This window comes from Bombus flavifrons, chromosome 2, assembly GCF_040668555.2.
Source record: "Bombus flavifrons isolate JBK064 chromosome 2, iyBomFlav1_principal, whole genome shotgun sequence".
In the NCBI taxonomy this organism is placed as follows: Eukaryota; Metazoa; Arthropoda; class Insecta; order Hymenoptera; family Apidae; genus Bombus; species Bombus flavifrons.
In genome coordinates this window covers 9,365,172-9,381,228 of record NC_138443.1, presented here as the reverse complement: position 1 = coordinate 9,381,228, position 16,057 = coordinate 9,365,172, and the positions used below count along the sequence as shown (strand labels likewise).

At 35.6% G+C, this 16,057-nt stretch overlaps 3 protein-coding genes across 5 annotated transcripts in view; 2 read left to right on the top strand and 1 right to left on the bottom strand.

The window, feature by feature from the left end:
• Positions 1 to 6,502, top strand: part of tsl (membrane-attack complex domain containing protein torso-like) — a 32,367-nt gene extending 25,865 nt beyond the window's left edge. For 2 of the 3 annotated variants that reach the window (XM_069131710.1, XM_069131712.1), the window contains exons 2-3: positions 4,120 to 4,783; positions 5,722 to 6,502. In XM_069131710.1, the coding sequence (XP_068987811.1) occupies positions 4,148 to 4,783; positions 5,722 to 6,117 (1,032 nt within the window). In that variant the 5' untranslated portion in view covers positions 4,120 to 4,147 and the 3' untranslated portion in view covers positions 6,118 to 6,502. Of the gene's footprint in view, positions 1 to 2,614; positions 2,907 to 4,119; positions 4,784 to 5,721 lie in introns of those variants that run through there. The other variant, XM_069131711.1, reaches the window with a different exon arrangement.
• Positions 6,503 to 7,106: 604 nt separating this feature from the next.
• On the bottom strand, positions 7,107 to 10,230 carry LOC138189631 (tetratricopeptide repeat protein 5). The gene is made up of 8 exons (XM_069131708.1): positions 9,743 to 10,230; positions 9,178 to 9,528; positions 8,844 to 9,086; positions 8,720 to 8,773; positions 8,456 to 8,641; positions 8,143 to 8,315; positions 7,904 to 8,048; positions 7,107 to 7,833 (listed from the first exon to the last, which is right to left on the bottom strand). The coding sequence occupies exons 1-8, from the start codon at positions 9,824 to 9,826 to the stop codon at positions 7,714 to 7,716; spliced, it is 1,356 nt and encodes a 451-aa protein (XP_068987809.1). The 5' UTR covers positions 9,827 to 10,230; the 3' UTR covers positions 7,107 to 7,713.
• A 102-nt stretch (positions 10,231 to 10,332) lies between these two features.
• Positions 10,333 to 16,057, top strand: part of UBL3 (ubiquitin like 3) — a 111,900-nt gene continuing 106,175 nt past the window's right edge. Inside the window, exon 1 of the mRNA XM_069131714.1 lies at positions 10,333 to 10,777. Within this exon, the coding sequence (XP_068987815.1) occupies positions 10,748 to 10,777 (30 nt within the window). The 5' untranslated portion in view covers positions 10,333 to 10,747. The remainder of the gene's footprint in view (positions 10,778 to 16,057) is intronic.

The following is a 16,057-nucleotide window of genomic DNA, read 5'->3' as shown; positions in this document are numbered from 1 at the left end:
TAGTAAAAGGTGAGACATTTTAATATTTGCACATTTAATAAAAATAAAACTATCTAGAATTGCATATAATATTCATATGATATAATCTTTATATAAATTGTATAAATACAGAAATCTATACATTGTCTAACAACACTAATACAAACTTGGCATTTTTAAACATTTCTGATTTTTAAAAAATAGATTGGAAATAGTACAGGAAAAATGTGGAAAAATTGCCAGATATGTAACGTCACATGCCATAGCATCTCAGATTTTTTTCATAGTTCTCCATATGGTAGAACAAAAAATAAACCAAGCATAAGTTTTAAATCGTGTTTAGGTTAATAACTACCCTAATAACAGGGGCTAGATGGCTAAAACTTTGCCGGAATGGTTTTCCTAAGAAGCTCTTTCGATTGACGTGTCACAAGTTTAATTTGGCTTAGCGGTACACATTTTAACATGCTTATTCCACCATGCTCTTTAGAATACAGAGTGAACCGATAATTTCAATTATTGATTATTGGTCTTTTCAAAAGTTTGGAATTTTTAACATAAAATTTAATTACCTCTGCCAATATTTATAATCGGTCGATAGTTATTTTTTTTTTTTTTAATTGAAAGATTTCCAACAATTTCAGAATTATATTTAGTTAATATTTAAGTTCTTCAGGTTTACGTGTCTTCCTTGTTTTACTAGTTGTAAAATAACAGGATGTTTAGCCGATTTCAATGAGCTGTAGTAAAAGGTTATTAAACATTGAATATAAGAAAAAAAGAAAACAACGAAATTATTTCGCAAAAGATACTCAAAGTGGTATATCTGTTGCAGCAATGCAACATTGCAATCGTCTGGTCGCTATATCACGTACTCTTCTTATCACTTCCGGATTGTTTCAAAGATACGTTCCAATCATTTTTTGCGTCATATCATTAACTTGATTTTTCTCTAAAGATTATTCCTCGAATTTTTTCACCTGATATTTTAATCTTGAAAAAATTCCTCTTACGCAAATACGTAATTTAATAATTACGTCGTTAAACAATCAATAACCAGAGAAATTACAATAACCTGTTACTATCCTGTTAATGAATATCGATGAAGGTCGATCATACACACACACAAACACACTAAAAAATGACCACTAAAAAGAAAGGGGAAAAAAAGAAGAAAGGAAAGAAGGAAAGAAAAGGAAGGGAAGATGGTGAACGTATCAACATTTTACATATTAATTTCGTATTTTCGTATTAACTCATTTACGTATTTTTAATTCAATTTTACGTAGTAACTCATAATTTTTTCAGATTTTCCGGAATGACGCATAGTTAAAAAAATTAAAAGTCATCATCTTTTATTTATTTTATCATGATTTATGTATTTATATAACTAATTTTTGTTTTAGTTTTATTTTTATTAAATGAGCGAATCTTAAAGTGCCTTACCTTTTACTAATCTTCAACGCAATTTTACGTCTTCTCCAATTATCAATACGGAAGTAAATGGTTCGAGGCATTTCATTGTCAAACGCAGTCCGCGAGCGATATACCGTTAACACAGAGCGGTGCATAAATCGTAGCCTGCGTGCATAACGATCAATCGTGTCGCGTGGACATTCATCAAGATGAACGGGCTCGCGTGCACGCGGCCAACCGAGACGAACGATTGACCGCAGCCCGGAACCTTGCATATCCTCCTCGAGCCTGCAGAAGACAAAAAATCTACGGATCTTAAGTTAATTGAGAGGAGGATCAGACCGAGGCTGCATCAGTCTCGCAGAATACGCACAAATGCAAGAATTCGTAAGAACTTGAAAATATTAAGTGACATTCATAACGAATATCTTACGAATATTTTACGAATGAATAATAAATTATATAATAAATGTCGAAGGATCTCAAGTTCAAAGTCTTTAACTCAAAGCTTTAGAAGATATAAATGGACAAGTTCTTCTTCTCTGAGGAAACTTTCTACAGACCAAATGACTAAATTTTGAGAGATTGTTAATCAATGATATTCATCTGGTAATAAAACAATGTTATTAACGCTACAACTACCAATTGCGTAATAATGAGGAGTCACGGGCTGTTTGGTTTCGTAAATACTAAAACTGTCCAGGTATCATTGACAAAATTAACGTTGACTTTTATGACAGAAGCGAATATTTACGGCGAACTCCTTGTTTTGTTAGATTGTCCGAAAAGTGTCTTTCTTTTATAGACACGTGTTTTACAACAACGCATCTTTATAGAAACATGAAACCAAATCAGTCAAACGTTGCGATTTTTATCTTGATAAAACAAAATGTATCGTACGTAATTCGATAAAATAATATAAAACGGAAAATCCTGTACATCCACTATTTCCTTATAAAACGAAAGAAACTTTTGAAAGAAACGACCTAATGCATAGCAACTATTACGGTAGCAATATGATTCGTAAAGAAGGGGTTAGAACTTCTTGAAACATTTGTCCGGCCGATGGAGACCCGACTTCGCAAGTTGGAGAACCGCGTTAGACCAGCGTGTTTGCCCGGTAGACAGGTGGGGATGAAGGCCACGTACTGCTTCTGCAAATGCCTCGACGATGTGCACCTAGACCTACAAAACGAGATAACTCGTGGCGATCTACCGGCGGACTCGTTGCGTCGCGCGTGCACTCGCGGTTTCGAAGCGCCGGTAGATTCCAGCTGAGTACACGAGTTGTTCAGCCACTTGTAGGTTCATTTTAAGAAGGACTTGTAACATTTTGTGTAACTTGTATATCATATATGTATAATTTTAATGATAATCTGTTTTTATATTGAACAAGTTCTGATATCGCGGGATTAGTAGTTTCGATTAATTGTGGCGCGAAACTGTGAATGAAGTTGCCGATGGTGTGAGGAAGTTTGTGTCGTTTGCTACTTGTCTCGAGGATCGGTTCTGTAAGATGTTTCTTGATATTTTCTTTTCTTGATATTTCTATTGATTATAGTTTTTTCTAAACATTTTTTTTTTTGGAACAATTAGACCTTTTAAATGAATATTTAAAATATATTTGAATGCTTGCTCCGTTTTGTACGTAAAATTAATTTCTAATTGTATTTATTTTCATTTGTATATTTATTTATATTTGTTACATGATTGATATTTCAGTGTAGCGTGCCAACTTATATTTTGTAGAAAAGTATATTCAAAATGAAAGAAATTTCATTCGAAGATAAATGTTTAAAGTTTGTTATGTTTATACCTGGTACCATATAATGAGATAGAAATAATTAAGTATCTTAACAAAGAAATATCGAAAGTTTCTAATGAATGTAGAATCCGTATAAAAAGCACTTAGCAAAATTTCATATTCCAGTGAAACATATTTTAACGGTTCCTACAATGTCAGAGATTTTAGCGAAAGTTGTTACGATAAGAAACATCAGCGAAGGAATGTTAAGAATCTGCAAAGACGTTACAAAGCGAAACGCGGTCGGCTTAGGTATCCGCTAAATTGCAATCCTCTTATGTTTTATATTAGTGGAATCGATATTTACCGACGATTCCTATATAAGGAACTCATCTTCTTTCAGAACCACGCGTAAATGTTCATTCGTATTTAAAACTTCTATTCATCTCAGCATTTAGATCTTTGGAAATTTAAATTGTTCATTTTTATTTCCAATTTCATCAGAAATTGAATTTTAATCAAAACCTACTCAACAAATAAAAATCTCTGATCATTAAAGATTCTTTACATTCCATACCACTTTCTCCCAGCTTATTCTACGTATAACCAATTAAGATTCCTGATTTTCAAAAATTCTTTACACTTCCAGTTTCATCATACTTTGTATTCAATATTATCTCATTTTTTTTGTTTTTTTTTTAATTTATTCTCCATACAACTTCTCAATAAATACAGATTCCTGATCACTAAAAATCCTTTATGCTCTCTGCTTCTTCCATTCAACTTCACGCCTAATATTATTTCAGTCCAAAAAAAAAAAAATATATATATATATCCTCCATATAACTTTCTCAATAAAGAAAGATTCCAGCTCGCCAAAACTCCTTTATATTCCCAGCTTCTTCCATCCTAGTTCACAATATAAGATCACGCACTTGATATTATTTCAGTGTTGAAGCAATCTCATCGTATGTTTCCAGGTGGTTTCGCCGCAGGCAGCCGCGAGAGATGTGGTCACGCACGAGATTCTTGCTCCTGGCGTGGATGATCTCGTTGCTGGCTGGTGTACGGCTCAGCAACGGGTCGCAGAGGCCGCGTCTCGGCGGCGCCGTCAACATCTTCAGCCGTTACGGTTACCTCAGCATCAGCATGAGAGTGGTCCCCAGAAACGACACCGATACTTGGATCTTCCGAGAACCGACCCTAGATGTTTTCAGGAATCCAACCCCCATAACGACCAAACAACGCCAACAGGCAGCGGTGTTCGATGGAGACTTTCATATGGAGTTCTGCGATAATGTTCGTCAACTTCTGCAAGCTTACTTCCGGGACTTCACGTTTGAACGACTGGAAAGGCCATGGCGAGCGTTTAGCGCCAGCTGGTCCAAGGCGGCCATTGCTCGTCATTTGGGCATCAACTCGTCGTTCATCACCGGTGAACATTGTTACGTGCTGGTACGCGTTGCCAGGTTCCGTGAGAATCAGAAATTGGCTGTTACAGCAGACTCGATGATTCTGGACGAGGCTGTTCTCCGGGAAACAGAAAACGTCACGGTTGGAGATACTGCCAGCGTGGTTCGGTTCATCAAGCACTTCGGATCGCACTATATTGCTGCTTATGTCACTGGCAATTCTTTGTATCAGGTAAAGATGTTTGTGTTCATTGTTTTAGCGTATAGTTATTATTAAACGGTTTTGTTATTAAACCGTAAAACGTAGAAACTCTAAATCATAGAACTTAGAATATTCTAAGTAATAATTAGATCCTTGATCATCGATCATTTCATCTTACCAAACGTTCCTCCGTTCTTCTGGGAAAAATTACACAGACGATCCTTGGCGTGTAACAACAAATACTTTAGCCTTGGTACATCTCTTCTTGACTACTTGCGCAAGACCAATGATTTATGGGTGCATAAAATTTATTGCTTCAAGCTTTACTTCCGAGAATCAATTTGAATCTCTAGCTAGCACCATCGAACCATCTCCACTCACGTCGCGTTACAAAACGTTACCAAAGAAATCCTGCTTCAGTGGTTATTTGCTCCTCCCACGCAATCAAAATTATAGTCTGAAGAAACAGACGTGTGTACCCTTTTATCTGCCTCTTACCAATGTATAAACCTTAAAGACCACCTTCAAGGTTTACGAATAGAATGACGACACCAAATAATCTGATGAACACTCGGAATAAGTATTAGAAACAAGAACAGGATATGTAAAAATAAGTGGCCATCGTTAATTCGTTGATTACCTAGATTATTACAAACGTAAATCCTACGTGTCTCATACAGGATATGGTATGAGGAAGCAGAAGGCTAGTGATGCTTCAGGGAAAAATAAATTAGAAGATGGCAATAAAATTTGTTCGTCAACGACTTAACTTTCTTTTCTGTAATATTTTAATAAAAGTTTTTAAGTTGCACTGTAAAAAATGTTGATAATCTGAAAAGTCTGCAATTATATATAAGTACTTTCTCTATGTAGATTTACCTTTTTCACCTTTCCTTGATTCCTTGATACCTTGTGCTAAATTATATGTACCTACCTTAAAATTTTTAAAGTGTTTTTATTCCTTCTAGGTGTTCGTGTATACGCAACAAGCATATCTACGTATCAAAGAGCGGCTAAAGACTCGTGGTGTAGCAGATTTATCAAATATCGAGTTGAGCAACTATTTTTCGCCGTGGTACGCGGAGCACATGGGCTCGATACAAGCAGCGAGCGGAAACCGCACCGTCGAGGCTTGGGCGGTAGAACGGCTTCGAAACCAATACTACATTTTCTCGTATGCCAGCTTGCTGAAATTACACGGTGATGCGATGTTGCTAAAGCAACTGGACGGTTTGTTGGAGAACGAAGCGTTACTACAGCTTCAACTGAAGACGCTCGCGCCGATCTTCAAAGATCCTCAACGACGTGAGTGGTTCCTCGAGGTGATCGACAATTACTTTAAGTTATGGGAGGTGAACATGTGAAGTAGAACGAGACATGTCCCGAAAGGAGAACATTGATGCACCTCCGTTTCACTTACGTAAAATTACGTATCGGTATGATCTGTACGTGGAAGACCACGCGTTTACGCGTACATATTTAATTTAGAAGACGTCGGCCGATGACTTCGACGTGAAACGATCATTCGTCGTTGTGAAACGATTCCTAGTGCTCGAAGAGTCGTTAGTCACGGTCCGCTGGAAGTTCACTATTGTTTCTCCGTCAAACGGATGCTAGGTTTTCATAGAGAAACGCCCAACTACTATATTATTATTAAATAAGTATTTATTATATTATAATCGATAATAGAAAACATTTTTATACAAACGTTTTAAATATATATGTACATCACAAGCAATTTTCGTAAAAGTGACTGAAAAATGCGCGACGTCCTATTTCCATGTTTGTCGTTTCGCTTTTGATACCGGTTTAATAAATTTATGTTGCATTCCCGTTTAAGCTCTTCAAGGGCGTAGCGACAAACGCAGAAACAGAACTCGTGACCTTTTTTCTTCTTTCTCGCGTTGATTTTCTTCTCGAGCGTGTTCGAACTTTCATAAACCGATGTTTTTAAAAATAAATCTACGCATTGTGTATTTTATAATACGTTCTATCCTTACGAACTTATGGACGTTACCGTTTCTTTTTTTTTAATCGAAATGAATCGATATGAGTATTCGAGTATAAAAGAATGATTAGTTTGTATGTTTCGTACGAACGAGCAAAAGTTATTTTATTGGCACGATGGAACGACTGATGAATAGAACTTATAGAAAAAGTCAGTTTATTTGATCTTGTTAAGCATTAAATGTTATTATATCTTATTTTTATGGTTGCTTATCTTTTGTCTTTCCTCTTAAAGAACTATAACAATAAACGTAAAAAATTCATTAAAAAATTCCAGAACGTTTAATGTTTTTTAAAAGAAAATTATTTGATTGAAAATTAAAACTACACCTAGGTGTATTGTGAAAATTAATATTTTTATACTAAATTCGATTATATATTCTATATTCTGGAACTGACTTTTGAGCTGACGAAAGAAACTTGAAGAATGCGTACTCACATGTTCTTATAAAATTTTGTAGATACACTATATGTAAAAGTTTCTATTGCTTATGAGATCGCATCCAGGAGTGCGATTAAAATTCTACAAGATACAATCATTTAAATGAACTGCGTTTTATTATGTATATACAAAATTTTATATAAATCGATGAATTCGGATTCTTCAAGCTTCTCTACGAATTAACATATTACAAACAAAATATAACGATACTTATGAACGAAGTTCTGCGTAAAAAGACAGGTTTCTTTTTTAAATTTCATCGTTTCTAACTTGCATGACATTCTTCTAAGGAAATGCGCAACAATTGTAAGTGGATTGACCTATCTCCAGAAATATTGACTGTGGTAAGATTATTCAATTCTATTCATATACTATATTAATACTTAGATTCAAAATTCGAATATCACAATGTCTATTAACAGTGATATTGATTTAAAGTCGAGATAAAAGGAAATCTCATCACTAGCTACGTTTCGCTATAAATTCGTGAACGAACATTTGTGCATTAAGTTCAATCGGTCTTTTTAAAGGTGTGCAATTTTGCAGATGCTTGTTGCTCTCTACCTAATTTTCTTCCATTAACAACCAATATAACTGGAGTTTCGACGCGTATAGATTTGAAGTCAAAATCCTGAAAAAGTATATAGTTGTATAACCGTTAATTTTAAAAGAAGCATATATATCAGTACAATAATACTAACGTTATTGAGATAAGAAAACTTATGATGAATCACACATGGTTCAGGTATAGCAACAGAATCTCCTACGGTTACTCCACGACCTTTAGCAAGATTGTATACTGTTACAGCAATACACATTTTTTCTTCGTCCACGAGACAAAACGCGCTAAAATATTGGATACGTATTTGTTAATCATGATCATAAATTACAATCCTTGTTTTGTTGTAATTAAAGTAAGGAAACTGAAAAACAGACTTACAAAGGTACACAATCGGTGTCTTGTATCCAACATACTACTTTCCCAAATATAACTTTTTCTGGATTTAACCCAAGGACTAGGTCTTTAAGTAATACTAAATCTAATTTTACAGTCTTTTGGCCAGATGTGAAAGAGCCACCTTTGTATGGTCCCAAATGTTTAACATCCAATGCCTACATTTAATCAGAAACCTATAAATATGTATAGGTACCAGCATCATGTATTAAGTTTATAGAATCTTATAAAATGAAACACATCTTGAAATCACATTGTCATTATAAAAACAAATATATTATTTAAAAAATTTAGATACCCTTATCATTTGGTACAATCTTTTTGGTTTTACTCTTCCATTATTATTTACTGAATTTTGTACATCTTTTAAATATTGTAACAATTCATCCCTTTTGTTATGAGGTGTTTCCCATACTGGATCTAGTAGTATAGCCCTCTCAAAAGATTTTAATGCTAAACTATATTCTTCTTGATACTTTAAGGCCTGTTGTTGTAATTTATTTACATGAATACCAGAAATTAAAGTTCATTGATATTGTATCGGAGATAATAAAATGCTTACCACTGCCTTATTGTGAAATAAATCAGGATTACTTCCTGCTACAATATCTTTTTCCTAAAAACAATTTCAATATGTTTATTGCTAGCCAACGATGAAAGTTTAAAATTGTCATAATCTAACTTACTGCTTGTGTATAAGCTGACATGCAAAGTCGTAAAGTTGCAGGATTTTGTGCTATTGTAAAAAAGGAAGACAAATAAGCATTTCCTAAGATTGCCCAAGAAATACCATCTGATGTATCAAGACTGACTGCTTCCTTAGCATATTCCACTCCCTTCTGTATATTTTGTATTCGTTGTTCAGTATTAGGGACTGGTTCTTGTCTGAGTACCATCGATAAATTTCTTAAGGATACTTTATTCCTACCCTACAATATTTATTATTGCATTTCAATTATACGTTACACAATTATAAAGCAGGAAGATGGTAATGGATAAGAATAAGAAAAGAAATTTTACATGGCGTAGAGCTCCAACAAAACAATTTTTTGCTTGCTGAATATCATCGTTTTTCCAATAACATTCTCCTAATTCATTCCATGCTTCTACTAAGTTAGGTTCTAATTTTACTGCTTTTGTTAATAACTCTTCTGCTTGTGGTATAAAACGTTCTGTAACATTTAAAGCTTTTCCTTTTAGGTAATAATATTTTGCTCGTGATCCATCAATTTCATATCCTTTACATTCATCGAGTTTACTTAAAGTATCTTTCATTTCTTTTTCTACATCACCATTCTTTTTAATGGCATCTTCGATAGAATGATTTTCAAAATAGTGATCTCGAAAAAAATATAATGCATTTACTTTTTCCTAAAATAAATACATAAATAAGCGTCACAGAAATAGAAAATAAGGGTAAACGTAAATTTAACGATGAAATCATATCTTTCTATAAATATTAAAGCTCGTTTACTAAATTACAAGGAAACGGAGGAAAAAGGTTATTTTCTGCACATCAATAAAGGAAAAAATATAACTAAATCAATTAATTGTTTAAATTCTGTTATTAAAACGGTGTGTATACCGTCAATGCTACAATGGGGTCTTCTTTAACAATGTTTGCGGATTTCGCTCCTGCAACCACTTTATCATCTATAATTGCGGACATCTTTTAAAATACTTTCATAAACTGCTTATCACAGTAATTTCATTGTGCGTCAGATACACACTGAGTTTCTACTTTTATACATAATTTACAATGTTATACATGCGAACTAACGCTGCAACAGTAGAATACAATCTATCATTCGGAAACTGTCAAAATTTTAACGCTCGCAATACAACGGAAGAGGTTATATCGTAACATTAATGCAAACTAGTGTAAAGTACTATCCACAATAAAATTAAAATGATTCATTAGCGATTGATTTATTCTCAACAGATGAAATCACAATTGCTAAAACCTCAGTTCTGCAATATTACGACAATATCAGTATGATGAAAATAATACGTAAAAATAGTTTTCAATTTATGATTTTTCACATGTTTTTCACAAGTCTCGTTCACATAGTTCTCCTAAATTTAATTTTATAGATATAGTACAGGTATACATCGGGAGTGGCGCTACTGGCGCTTCTCCCACTGCCACCTGTCACGAACGTCTAACGAGTGTGACTAGTGCAATCGCGTACTCTGTGACCGAAGCTTCCCCAGAAGGCTGCATCGTCTCAGGATCGCCATTTTATGTGTTTGGCTCTGAGACTGGGACGGTGGGTGCGTGCGGTGCAAACTACAGAGCGTATTATCCGTGTATTATCCGCAAGATGTTACCCAAATACTTTTCGCCCGACATGTACAAGTAACGACAGGTGTCGGAGTGTGTGATCGGGCAGCGGAAGGCTCGGGCCGAAATGGTCCCGGAATAGTGAGCTGTGCGTGAGTGTGTTTTCATCGAGTAAGTGCGTCGCACACTGGCTTTTCATCGCTGTCATCAGTTTGTTGAATACCTGTGCCATTCGGAAAGTCACCTTTGGGTCAAATTACGGACGGCCTCTGGATTTCCTGCGACCACCCTTCGCCACCATCTACGATGAGTTCGCGCAACATACCCTCAGACAAGGTGAGTCTCTTGTCACTTGCTCTAATATGTCTACCGCACCCTTCCGCCTCCTCTTTCTCCTTTATCCTTCGCATCCAACGCAATCTCCAGTTACCGTTCGATAACCATCGTACAGCTACGTTTTACTTAGTCGTACTTTTATTCACTAAGTCACGGCCATTCGACCATCAATGCGTAAAATTATAGCTGGATCAATGAGATGCCACTTCGCGCCTATCGGCCGCCTTTTTCCTCGATTAAATAACGGATATACAATGTACACTGTACACCCTCGCACTAGCGATACACGTATCTCTTTTGTTTTTTTATTATACTTTATCTGTTTCCTCTAACTTGTTTTACTAGGAGCTATGTATTTCGTTGAAAACATAGAACTAAGATTTAGGCATGTTCGACTAAATGTCGAAAGTAAATCCCGCGCGGTAATTATTCCTATTAAAGAAATCGGAGTGAAAGGTGTTAGGAAGAGATACCACATACTGAAAACGACGTAAGATCTTTCTCCGTATATTTTACGAAATATCGTATACGTAAATCTTTAATAATTTATCTTTAAACATTTATTATATACATATAAATGTACGAGATTACTGAAAAAATTATGAATCTGCCAATTTGACTACCGTAGTAGGGATTCCAATGTTGAAACAGTTGAAACACCGTTGATCGATCGTTGATCGATAGTACGTACTTCGCGTTATAGGTATTTAAATGTATTTATTAACTTTATTCCCCTCGTATGGTCGTTCCATCGACTATTATCATAAACTTCCACCGGCGGCTAATTAATCAACAAAGGATTGTCTTTGATTGCAATCCTCGTCGTTGTAACGAGTTTCGCCGGTTTTCTTTCTTCTCGCGTCAAGAGCTCACGCTGCCGAGCCGTTCCATCCCGCCATCCCCCCTCCCCTCCGTCCTCTTCCACAGCAATGTAAATTAATCGTGTCGTGAAAGTCGTGAACGTTCTCCACGCTTTGTGAATTATACACCTACCATCGCCTACCATCATCGGCGCGGCCATTCGTCGCGTTTTTTTACAAAGTTGTCGCGTTACTCGTACCAAGTGCACTCGTAGTCGGTCCAACGAGACTGTTTAATTGGCACCAATCGCATCACAGGGACGGCTAGAGCACTTGATGCGTCGCGTACGCTGTCTATATCGAAAACGTAGTTTGAAGTCGATTCTAGAGATTTTTAAATTTTTTGTTTCTAGGGAAAATTGAACAGCGAGAGGTAATACACGTATGTAGTGGCCAGTCTTTTCTTTTTCATAGGTTACACGGTTGAAGTAATATTGTACATAAATATTTCGGAAGCTGATAGTTGATTTATTTAGTAACGTTGTTCTACTCAGTTTTTCTTTGTGTATGTATCCTTTGAGATGTTTTCTTCTTTTTTCGACATACTTTATTTATAAAAAATGCGGAACATAAAAGTTGGCAAAATAATGTTTATTGGAATATAACGTCGATTTTGTGAAATGGTACGCTTGAAGCTATTACGAAAGATTTTAGGAAATTAACGTTAATGTTAACATTTCTTGAGAATGCGATATTTCTGAAGAGATTTTTGTTTCTGATACAATCTTCTCAAATTTCAATATCTCTCGAAAATCTTTTGTTAAATGAAGAAATGCAGAATTATTCTCTAAAAAGACACGAAGCATTTGAACATGATGGTAATTATCTTACTCAAAATCAGATAGATTTCGCGCGAGCTATAAATTTCCAAGATAAAAAATGAATATTTCCTTCGGAAAATTATAGAAATAATGGTAATTACTATCCAAAAAGTGTGCTTTTTCTTATTAAATAGCTTTATACAATAGTTTAACGTTTACCAGAAAGTAAATAATAAAAGAAACTTAAAATATTACTCTTTCCTCTTAATAAGTTGTTATCTATGCCTGTCGGAGTAACAAATTACACCAATTAAACGAGACTTAGCTAGAAAACTAATTTTACCCGATTTTCGAATGCAAATATCGCGGTTTGCATAAATCGGTGTCCTTCCGTCTAATATCGATTCGTGTTCTTTCGCTTTTGTTTGGCGTTTCGTATCAAGACTCTCGATATTACTAAATGAAGGCTTGCGGCAAGGAAACGGGGCGCATGCGACCACGGGCTACTAAAGAATAGATCGACACACACGGCCTATTCCGCTAAAAATAGCGCGCATCCAAAATTCAGTAGCATCGATGGTGTGTAAAATAGATGCAAATATTTGCGTGGCCCCCTTTTCCACCGAATTATGCACGCCATTCCCGGCTATTTTCGTGTCCCACCATAACCATCCCCTTGTTTGTGATTAATCGCCGATGCGGTGTACACTTGGTCGTGCTCGACATGGTTTCGCGCGGTTTCGTGTTCAGAGGTGGAAAGAAACGCATTATCCGGTTGCACCTAACGGTGTAGATTATATTTCCTATGTGTGTATTTTGTCGAAAGACTGTCGCGATGACCGTTTCGTATCAGAGAGAGAGAGAGAGAGGGGGGGAGATCGTATTTGAAATTATTGGGTTGGCAACTAAATGATTGCAGAATTTGTCAATGCGTGGTATTGATAAAATCCGCAATCATTTAGTTGCCAACCCAATAATTTCAAATACGATCTCTCTCTCTCTCTCTCTCTCTCTCTCTCTCTCTCTCTCTCTCTCTCTCTCTGATACGAAACGGTCATCGCGATAGTCTTTCGACAATACATACATAGGAAATATAATCTACAACTACATCAATGCGTGGTATTGACAAAATCAGCAATCATTTAGTTGCCCACCCAATAGACAAATTTCTCGGTATAATTTGTCTATATATCATCGGGAAGATATTTAGAAGATACAGTTAGTCGTGAGAGTATTTATTCGATTATTTGAGCTATTTTGTAATAAATTATGATTTGCCAATGCGTATATCATTAGTTCTCGATTATTAGACTAGGTTACAGCGTTGTAAATGGTTGTGTTAAAGTCAAGTGTGTATAATACAAATCGATCGTCCGTACTTTCCGTAGCCGGTACTTAAAATAGACAAGAATTCCGGTAATTTATTCTGGTCTCGGTTCGCGATAATTGCAGAAAAATGAAATGGCAGGCTGTTCCGCTAGGCTGACGGCGAGTTTTCAATTAAGAAATGTTTTCCGCGGAGAATTGCGGGTCGTAGAAGCTTAGTTTCGTTACAATTAATCGTGCAAATTGGAATTCATGGCGAGCCACCATTCCAGCTCTGGATACCACCAGGACAAGTAACGCGACTCCTTTCACCCGCTATCCCGCCAAAGATACTCCGTCACTTAATTATTTCACCCTGTGGCCGACGCTTTTATGAGAAAACATTAAAATCTTCGCTTTCGGTCCGATATTCGTTAGTTTCAATGATATATCAAGATTAGGGTTCTCTTGCGAAATTATTCACGAATTAATAATATTAGCGAATTGACGAGGTATACGTAAGTTGTGGGTTATGGAGTTTTTTTTTTTTATTATTATTCCAACTCTTAGAAGCATTATCCCTTAAGTTTTATAATTAATTAACTTATAAGCTGATTCTTGAATATATTTTGTAATTTTTTAAATATATTTCTAATATATTTCACGATGTGTTTCGTAATATAATAAATTTCTTCTAATAATAAACGTACAACATCGTCTCGTGAAAAGTAGTGATGGATGATTGACTGACTATAATTCCCGATCCTTCATTCGTTAAAGTTATTTGTCGTATGCGTGGAATTTATTAAGTTTGTATCGGGCCTTGTGAAATATGTAAAGGCATGTACATATGTCATAGTTTTATTTAAAACTCGACTCTCGACGGAAAATGTTATTCTGGTGCTGTTTACAACAGCTACCACGTAATATTTACGTTTTCGAATAGCATACAGCAATACAAGCATCCGATAGATTGATTCATTGTATAGGGTCAGCTTTATTTTTTCGTCACCTTTGCAATGTTTATTTTGTGGATTGATATTCGGAAGTTATGTTTACACATGTATTATTCCTCTGTTCTTATACTCCAGTTTATCTTCGATGTATCGTTTTTGTTATGGTCCTTTTGTTATTTCGGATCCAGCGGTTCTTTCATCGCCCCAAAAAACTTTACAAATTTTGAAAGATGCAAACTATCCTTCTGTTACCTTCGTTCTTCTTGAGAAGCTTTTCATTAAAAACAAAAAGATAAAAAATGTGAATTTCCAACGAAACATTGAGAGGCAATTAGTTTTCGCAGTATTTTTCGCAAGATCGAAGCAGCTTTCAAAAATGGAAAACTAATCGATTTCGAAACAGTTGTGCATTATATGACGAAAAAAAAATTGATTCAGGTTTGAATTTGTATTAAATTTTCATATTTATGGAGAAAAAGAAACGCGAAAGTATTCCGATTCAAAGGACAAGAGCAAATTCACCTTCGAAAACTACGCTAATCGATAGATTGCGAATTTTCATGCATTTACGAGAAGATTGAGGATGCAAAAATATACAGGAAATTCACGCGATATGCAAAAATATATAAAACGTCTAAAATATATCGCTTCTTATAACATTCGGTAGATAAAATAATTTTCTACCTAATTCTCATTTTGTTTTAATTATACTGGCAAAAATACGAATTCCTAAAAATATCCACAGTCTACTACTGATCGATCATTTATTTCTTTACTAACGACCGTGCGTTCGTTTTCGAATTTCCCAACTTATTTTTCCAAGCAAGCTCGTATCGCTTTGAAAAAGAAGACCACGCATCCTCGGCTTCCATTTACCGTAGGTGGCAACCATATTTAGGGTCCGACGAGTCTAGACATAATTGGTCAAAGCACCTAAAACGAATGAAGCGTACAACTTGTAACCACGAACCGGCAAACGAACCTAATCCGACCAATTTTCTCTTCTACGTCATTAAAATCACTTAAAATGATTTACGTAGTTTCCAACCGCGCTGGCTACCAATTCTTTCGTTTTTCGCTGAATACGCTGCTTCGAATCGAGGTACGTGATTTATCAAGTTGATTCGAACGTCTCGTTTGGCATCGAGCTCGAAAAGACTCGAAGAACGCGTTCAGACGCGCCATTGTCGTGTGGCTATCGAGCAAAGCACGGTCAAGGTCGATTAAAGAACAAAAAGAATGTGTTTCTTTTCTTACGAGAGAGGAAAATGAAAAAAGAAAAGAAAGATAGGACCGTGGCGTGGAGAATATAGTGGTACAATGAAAATGATGTATATATCTGCAAACTCATAGAATAAACCGGTGGCGAATGCGGTTCCCTCTGCTATAGTTGTTACA